Raw genomic sequence first — 9500 nt, 5'->3', positions numbered from 1 at the left:
TCCCGTCATCTGCAAAAATTCAGCACGACAAATCCACAGTGAGAACTTTGGCACCATCTACATCAATAAAATCTGTTTACACTTCATGCATTTCTGATCAGACGGCTGCCTGTAATAAATGACAAGTACAAACCCCCTTCAAAACACATTTGAAAACCCTTCAGACTGGGCTCTGACTTGAATAGTAGATTTGGGTTTTTTTTGTGCGTCTTTAAATGCAAATTAGCTTCAGTGCCCCACCCCCTTTTCCACAAATGGGTGGAGTTTTAACAGCTTGTGCTTTGTTCACTCCTAGGCACAGGTGTCAAAGCCAGTTCCTTGAGGGCCGCAGCTCTGTACAGTTTAGTTCCAACCCTAATTAAACACACCTGATCAAACTAATTGAGTGCTTTAGGCTTGTTTGAAACCTACAGATAGGTGTGTTGAAGCAGAGTTGGAACTTAACTCCGCAGGGCTCTGCCCCTCCAGGAATTGACTTTGACACCCCTGCTCCAAGTGATGGTTAGCCCAAAAATGAATATTTAATCACTATTTACTCTCAACCATGTGATTTATTTATTTATTTATTTATTTTTACCTTTTTGGAGTTTCTTTCTTTTGTTGAACACTAAAAGAAGATATTTTTAAGAATGTTGAAAACCTGTAACCATTGACTTCCATAGTAGGATGAACAAATACTGAGGATGTCAATTGTTTCTACCTTTCTTCAAAGGATCTTCTTTACTCTACAACTGAAGAAAGAAACTCAAATGTTTGAAACAAGAGTCAGTAATTGACAACAATTTTAATTTTAGGATGAACTACCTCCTTAAACTCTTATAAATGCTCAGTTGCTTGAGCTGAGAGAAACTGGAGGTAGAGTTATGATGAAGATGCAAATCTTTAACATTTAACGGCCTCATCTTTTTGTACATTTGTAGATCATGATAACCACAGTATGCCTCCATACTAATATGGTAAAAAGTTGCCTAAATATATGGTTTGTGTGATACTGGTGATAAACTGCAACCCAATGACATTTAGTATAAATACATTTGTTAATATAGCTGCAAGCAGCAGTTATCGGGGCCAAACAGCCACATCTTAAACAGGCACAGCAACAAGCTGCAGAGCAACTGGAAAATTCTATAACTTTTTTAGCAGCATGGTCTGAGCCACATTTTGTGGAAATTGGGCTAACAATCGGAGGTATACGGAGGTATCAAAACAACAGATTTTCACACTAATTCAGTATGATCCAAGGAATCTGACACGGCCAGTCTCATGACGGTAGACAAAAAGTATTCAAAAGTTATTTGATAATATTTGTATCATTTCTATTAATATAATTGAAATGTTTGTCAGTTTTACTCAGAAGGTGGCACTAACTGATGAGCTTTGGTCTACATCACAAACATTAATTTTGTTTTCAATACTTCAGACCAATGCAGTGTCACAGCCTTTAACGTCATCTGGCACTCATATTAAATATACTTCTTTATATTAAAGTAGTCATTTTAGTCCATTTAATACATTAAAGGGATAATTTTACTTTTTAATTTGCTCACCCTTTTAAGTGGTTCCAAACCTTTGAAGTCTTTGCGTGTGTGTGTGTTAAACATAAACAAAGATATTTTGAAGAATGTTAAAAAAGCGATAGCCACTGACATCCATTGTATGAAAAAAGACGGAAGTCAATAGCTGCTTGTTTCCAACATTCTTTGAATTATCTTCGTGTTTATTGAATTATATTCTTTGTGTTTAAGAGGAAAGAAACTCAAACATGGTTTGGAACAAGTGCATGGGTGAGTTTACCATGACAGGAATTCAATTTGAGTGAACCATCTCTTTAATATTATAATAAAACTAGCCATTAAAATACTGCATTTCTGCCACAATACTACAGTCAAGTTAGTGTTAATACAGTAAAACCATGGTCAATGTTGAGAATTTGAGTACTGAAATGCCTTCGAACTGGATTGATGTTGTACAATGTTTTTGCTGTTTTCCGGGTCAGTGCTCATGACAGATCTGCATTACTGATATTGCTGAAATAATGCACTTCTCACCTGAAGTTAAGTGCTTAATATAAGAAACATTTAAAGGCAAATGTACCAAAAGAGGAATAAAAAAAAGAATTGTAAGAACTGTACACCGCAGCACTCATTGCAGTAAATTATTTCCTCTTCTGAAACCAACTTAATAGTTGATAATGAGTTGTGAGATTGCAATCCATGCGTTTTCTTTTGTCTCATTTGCCATTTAATATTACTGGTTGTCACACCAGTGTGACATATAGCAAATTACAGTTGCACTAGCAATAAAATTGGTGCGAAAATGTGTCCATTTAGTTGCTGTAAGCTAAAAAAAAAATAAATAAATAAAAGAGTTCAAGCAGCTAAAAACAAAAAATCTGTCATAATTTATTCTTTACTTGTTTTAAACTTTCTTATTTTGAATTTTTTTTCTTAGTATTTGTTTTTCCCACTATGGAAGTCAAGGGTTAAAGGTTTTCAACTTTCTACAGTAGAAAGAAACTCATAAAGGTTTGTAATCACTTGAAAGTAAAAAAAAAAAAAAGTGCATTTAATTTTTGGGTGAACTATCCCCATAACCTCCCAGGGCTTAGTGGCGACAAACGTAGAAAGCACATTTTAGCTCTTAAGTGGCTATATAAAACACTTTAAATTATTTATATTTTGTTACAGACAGTGTCATCCTGCAACTGTTTTGCAGCATATGAAATGTCCTAAACACTATTTTTAACTGTCCAAAATGGGGGAAATTTTCGTTTTTTACTCTCTGATAGTCAAAACATGTTCAAAAATAGTTCTATTTTAAATATGCATCAGAAAACAGTCAGGAAAAAATGTTTTATGTAAATCCGGACCACGAGTCCACATATATGGACGTTATTTTTCTCTAAAAGTACATCATACCAAAATATGATACATATATTTTTATTCTAATTAGGTTCAAATAAGCCCGAATAGCAAAGAGAAATAAAAATGCATGTAAAAAAACACCTCGGGCCTAATCAAGCCAATTTTGTCAATGTTTGACGATATTTGAATGCAACAAAATAAGATTTTATTTTGCAACCGAAAAAGACCACGCCTCCTTTTCATCGCTAGAGTAAAAAGACCACGCCCCCTTTCACATCCCTTACTGCAAGTGTGTTTTCAGACCAGGTCACAGATGGTGGTCAAAAATATTTTTCAAAGGTTCCTAAGATTTGTCTCATATTCATTTTACAGAGACGCGTCAATGGAAATGAACAAATCAGCTGTAAAAAAAGGTGTAAACAGACCTATTACACTCACCATTTTGGTTGAACATTTTACAGGTCTTCAAACTTTTATCATAGCCCACAACTAACTCCTCAATTATCGCTACCTGCAAAAGACCAGAAGATATTACACAAACTGACATCTTCTCTTATATTGTTGCAGTCCATCATCGATTGTATCCAGTGGTGGAAAGAATACTACAAAAAATGTACAAAAAACTCAAGTTAAAGTACCATTGACATAAAATGGAGAGCAAGTAGGGTAAAAATATTTGTTCTAAATACTGCTCAGAGTAAAAGCAGCACTTATAAAAGTACTCGAATAGTGAGTATTACACTGAGAAAAAAAAATGATTCCACCTTTTACCCTGCAAATTAAAAATGTAGTTTACACAGTGCCATTTTGCTTTAAGAATGTGTTTCTAAGTGCAAATTAAATTAGTTGTCATTTATGAACTATAAATTTACAATGCGAGATTAATTTAAAGAACAGATTACGTGAATACATGCACCTATGATAAGATGAATGAAAGCAGGTTAATGACGTTTCCATGCGGAGCGAAATCTGTGTAACCTAAAATGCAAAAATCTAGCTGTGCCGATGTATTAACCTTGGGTTGTACACTTTGAACCCTGACTAACAAGATCAGAAACAAACCGTACTTAAGTACATTTTTTCTAGTATCACTATTTTACTTCACTATTTATTTTCTGAAAACTTTAACTCATTACATTTTCACACAGACATTTGTACTTTCTACTCTTTACATTTTTAAACCAGGCTCGATACTTTCATTTTAAGTGGCACGATGGATATTATTTTTTGTCATTGTGCAATGTGAATGCCTTTTAAATTAAGTCCATCTATTTCTTTTTAACGCATGGATATGAATAATAATAATAACAATTCCTTACATTTATACAGTGCTTTTCTGGGCCCTTAAAGCGATTTACACATTGGGGGGAATCTCCTCATCCACCACTAGTGTGTGCAGCATCCACCTGGATGACGTGACGGCAGCCATATTGCGCCAGACCACACACCAGTTGATTGGTGGAGAGGAGACAGAGTGAAAGCCAATTATGGTATGGAGATGGTTAGGCCATGATGGACAGAGACCAGTAGGCAAATTTGGCTAGTGTGCCTGGGTTAAACCCCTAGATTTTTTTGAAGGACATTCTGGGATTTTTATCGACAACAGAGTCGGGACCTCAGTTTAACGTCTCATCTAAAAGACAAAGCTCACGGAGCAGTATAGAGTCTCCATCTCCATATTGGGTCATTAGGACACACACAGACCGCAGGTTGGGCACCCCTTCTGGCCTCACTAACACCACTACCGGCAGCAACCTAGCTTTCCCATGTGGTCTCCCATCCAGGTACTGACCGGGAGCAGCCCTGCTTGGCTTCAGTGGGTGACCATGTGAGAGTTGCAGAGAGCTAGCTGCCAGCATGGCCTTTTTCAACACATGTTGATCACGCACCATACATAAGATAGTTTATGAAGCCTAGCATGAGAAAGGCTAAAATGGCTAATGTGGATGAGACAGAGGAAATTTGCCATGTAAACATTACTGATTAAAACTGCCCTGTTTACATCAGGTTAACCGGGCATTCACGTTTAAATTCAAGTCTTTTTTTCTGCTTCCGACTGGTTTACTGTACAGGCTTTCTCTGATCTTTCAGTCTAATACCATGTGCTTTTTTTCACCAACATTTGTACAGTTAGTACTAAACCAATGAAACACCAAGTCAACCTTTTAAGACCATAATGAATGAAATTTCAGACTTTAACAGGGCTAAACACTAAGGGTTTTTTCTAAAGCAGAAACATCTTTTACTTGCACAATCAAAAAAAGTCTTTCTCAGCCACATTGTAAAAGTGTCAAAACAAGCAAATCCTATTTGCATATATGCACATTTTTTCAACATATTTTTTAAATGACAAGCTTTAAAACACATATTTAAGCTAAATTTAAATAAAATTTACATCGTCATATAAAAATTAAGACCCACATGACACACTTTCAGTAAACTCAGACTTTTTAAAGCCTAAAATTTTTGATTTGATATTTAAGAGATTTTATGTATCTGGGCGATTTATAAATAGAATTATAATGCAAAGCATCAGGAATTCATCACATACAAACAGGCCATGCAAAAAGTTTTGGAAGTTGTAATTGTGTCTGTGCATGTTGTTTTTTAGCATAGAATAAGCATAAATAGTAGAAGTACTGATACAGTACTAAAAATGTCCTCAATTAAAAACTTTAACTACTTGAGGCCCGTGGACACAGAGACGTTTTTTGTTTGCGTTTTCCATAGACGTTTAACACCTCGTGACTAAATAAAAGGCGTCAATGTGATCGTGCACACCAACTCGCCAAACGCCAGGCGCAAAAGCGTCATTAAAAAAAAAAAAGCCTCATGCTCGTTATTTGTATTTGACACGCCGCATTAAAACCTTCTCCACCAATCAGATCGGCACTTTTGTTCACGTGCACGGAGCTGCTGAAGTTACAGTAAACAGCACTTGGAGGCGCTCAAGTGCAAAACTGTCAATGCGAGCGCACATTAAGGAAGATGCCCAGAGGAGATATGAACGTTTAGCTGCTTATTGCTCTTATGAATAATAATTTCTTCATCGCTAGAGCTTGAGCAGTTGCTTGAACTATCCATGCTTGTTCGAGCCACCAGTAACTTTAACAACAAGCATGTGAACTTCCTCTCTTCCTCTTCTTCTGTGTTATAAGCGGGTGTCCGAAGCTTAAAGTTGTGTAGCGCCATCTAACGTCAAGGAGTGATTTTGCATACTCTTCTGCTTGACACCAGTGAAAATTGCTTGGGTTTGAATACGGAAAAACGTCTCGTAAAACGCTGACGATAAACGCAAACGAAAAGCGTTTAAAGTGTACGAGCCTTTAAAGTACAACTCCCGAGGAATAAACTACTGTTACAATAATCTGTAATTTGTTACTTTACACCACTGATTGCTTCAGCCCATCTCACCTTGTCTTTGTGATGGTAGAGTGATTTGAGTGTGGTAAAAACTGGCGGGCACCCTTTGCTGAAGTTCATCCTCAAGTAGCGGTCCAAACACTCTCGAAACTTCTCACCTGTCCAAATCAAATGGCATCATAAACACAGATACATTACGAGCACATTACTGATTGATAAGCGCATTATTGATTTGACGGGGCTGACACTGACCCGTGAGGAAGCTGAGAGGGAGTCTTCTTGGCACCAGGCCTTTCGGATACTTAACCCAGGCGTCTTCATAGATTTTCTGCTTGTCCTCAGCACTCTCTGAAAGCAGCAGGACATATAATAAGGGACTAATGGAAATGAAAATCAGCAGAGATTTCAGATTTGCATCTCGGTGTTTACTTGGTTTGAGTGCTTTCTCCAACCCCTGATAATAGCTCCAGTTTTCAGGGTTTCTCTCCAGCAGTCGATGGTAAACCTCTGTAGCTTCACCAGCCCGATCTAACTTCAGAAGAAGCTCTCCTACACACACGCAGACACATACACACACAGCATTAAATAAACTGCAACAGCACATTATAAACAAGTGTCACACATGGCCCATTTTAAAGATCAAGCCAACACTGGTAATATATAGATTAGGGATGCACGATATATCGGAGGCCATATCATTATCGGCCGATAAATGCTATTTTTAAGATTATCGTTATCGATCCGATGTCTAAATTAGGCCGATATCTTTAAGCCGATAAATTATGTAATTGTTGCCGCGCACGCGTAGGCGGAACACGTTCACACTTGTTCATGGATCTCTCCTCACACTGATTATTCCTTCAAAGTCCGTCCTTTCTTCACGTGGTATTGCTGTGCGTTAATAACTCAGTAAGTAACCATTATCCTTATTGTAGATATGTTTGATTGAGTGCCATTGTGTATTTTGCTTCAAATCCCCTTAGGAAAAAATATTACATATGAAAGCCTTTCCTGCTCTGTCTCTTTGTTGTGTTAGAGATAGCAGGGAGATTTACTTATTACTCCAGGGCCGAATAATATTAGTTTTGGAGTTAATTCTTTTAGTTGCAGCCGGTGAATGAACGAGGACCCGAAAAAAGCGCTCCTCTTTTCTTTCTCTCCCTCTTCGCTTCACACACACACCAAACTGACCTGCACAAGTGACGCGCTAAACAAACACTTTACGGAAGGTTTTTGATCTAATATAATTATTTGTTTTTATCAACGCGTTGCTTCCTATGTGTTGTTGATGTAAGATTGTATTCAGTTAGATCGGAATATTCATATTATAACGCGCGCACACACACACACACACACAGATCTGACAGCCTTCACACACACATAGATCTTGAGCCTTCACAAATCAACAAGGGAGAGCCTGGGTGCACTGGTCACTAAATCCAGCATACGGGCCACACGTTCTGTATTTATATTCTGCTCTGTGTTTGTCATAAAGTCATCTGAGCTCAATGATCAGGTTTGTATCAAAATCCGAGGGCAAATCTGCGCCCTCACAGCGGTTTATCATAAACTTTTCATCGATCATTTTCCCCTCAATTGACAGCAAGAACGAACACAGAAGCGTTGATGCTACATGTGTTCAAAAGAATCTAAATCGCCAAATAGGATGAATTTGTCGCATTTTTAAAAATAATACATTCAGTATCTAGCTTTTCACTTGTACTGTGGCTCTGAACTGTCAAAACACCTCTAAAAAAGGCTTTTTCGGACATGACATATTTGTACACATGTACATTCATTTTCATCTTATTTAAAATATATTTAACTTTCTTGTTAATTAAATCCCATTTTGTTATTTAACCTTTTTAATTTTATGCAACAGTCAATTTGCATTTTAGTTTGCTATGAAGAAAATGAAATAAATGTATTTTTTGCATGCTGATTTGTGTGAAATCGTGAATATAGGTCTATATAATCACCTTGCAATTTTGAAATCATAGCTTTTTTGCTTTGGGAAATAGACTATTCAGCTCAAAAGAGCAGAGTTTCAGCTTTTATGAAGGTTGCTGTGTAAAAATATAACAATTTTGAAATATTTATAATTATCGGCCTATATATATTGGCTATCGGCCTCCAAAAGTCTGAAGAATTATCGGTTATCGGTATCCGCCAAAGAATCCATATCGGTGCATCCCTAATATAGATCAGTGCTTTCTAATTATTAAATATGATTAACTGCTTCCAAATTAAAATTGTTTGTGCGTACTCTGTATATTTACTATGTATGTATAAGCACACGCGTGTAAATGTCCAAAAAAAGGTTCATATATACATATATTAATTCCTGAAACCCCTACATTCCAAGAGTGATTGAAAATTGTATACGACATTTGTGTTACGGAAAATAATTACATTATCCCTTTGCCTTCAAATGAATGTATTCAGAAATATCTGGAGCAAATGGACTCAATATGTAAGGTTACTCTATCAAGATTTTGTAGAAGCATAAAATAATTGCTACTTGGTTTAATCTGCAAGGTACGCACTTTCTAATCTAATAACCAGTAGGCTTTCTCTCTCAGTCTCCTCTTCAGACGAAGAACAAAGATTTAATGTTATTTAATTTAGAGTTTGACTGCTTGGTGTATATTTGACCTTCCCTGAATTGTGTACATTTTGTTATTAATATTGGTTACATTATTATTTATTGTTATTATTTACTTTATTTAATTCTTTACATTGTGTTTTGTTACTTTTTGTATTGTATAAAAAAGTGAAATGACTGGTAGTGAAAAAGGTATCCCCTTTTAAGCTAATATCACAATTTAAAACATTTGTGTGTGTGTGTGTGTGTGCGTGTGTGTATATATATATATATATATATATATATATATATATATATATATATATATGTATGCAAAAAGCAGCTAAACACCACTTGCCTTTGACAGCAAAAGCCGCTATACCCCGACAACCAATCATAAGCGCAAATCGAATCATATGTTTTCTATGTTATCATATGTAGCAGCGCGCTGATACGCTTGCTTTTATGAGGAGAGGTTTTATTCCTTTTCCGATTTCTATTTTAAAAGATGGAGTTTGATGAACTGAATGAGTCTGTCTGGCTGTCAATGAATGGCAAATGAAAATGTCCCTTACCTCAAAACTCTGTGCATTATAAGAAAAAGAAAGCACAATGTACAGTCGGAAGTGTAACATGCATTCATAACGCTTGTTTGCACAGCGACGCTACTTTGAGTCCAATTTACTATA

General features: G+C 36.3%; 1 protein-coding gene across 4 annotated transcripts in view; it reads right to left on the bottom strand.

Annotated features, from left to right (window-relative positions):
• The window catches only part of naa15a (N-alpha-acetyltransferase 15, NatA auxiliary subunit a), a 36244-nt gene that overhangs the window by 14738 nt on the left and 12006 nt on the right, over nt 1-9500 (bottom strand). For 2 of the 4 annotated variants that reach the window (XR_012389391.1, NM_200646.2), the window contains exons 7-11: nt 6657-6776; nt 6480-6575; nt 6279-6385; nt 3303-3375; nt 1-9 (exon numbers count right to left, since the gene is read on the bottom strand). The exon at nt 1-9 is cut by the window's left edge and continues 161 nt beyond it. Coding sequence is in view for 2 of the 4 variants with exons in the window: in NM_200646.2 (NP_956940.2) it covers nt 1-9; nt 3303-3375; nt 6279-6385; nt 6480-6575; nt 6657-6776 (405 nt within the window). In the remaining 2 variants the exon portion in view is untranslated. Of the gene's footprint in view, nt 10-3302; nt 4710-4758; nt 4970-5337; nt 5778-5856; nt 6386-6479; nt 6576-6656; nt 6777-9500 lie in introns of those variants that run through there. The other 2 variants (XR_012389392.1, XM_073921193.1) reach the window with 2 other exon arrangements.

The sequence above is a fragment of the Danio rerio genome, chromosome 14 (assembly GCF_049306965.1).
Source record: "Danio rerio strain Tuebingen ecotype United States chromosome 14, GRCz12tu, whole genome shotgun sequence".
Classification (NCBI taxonomy): Eukaryota; Metazoa; Chordata; class Actinopteri; order Cypriniformes; family Danionidae; genus Danio; species Danio rerio.
The sequence above is the reverse complement of the archived record's forward strand: the minus strand, read 5'-3'. Positions and strand labels throughout refer to the sequence as shown.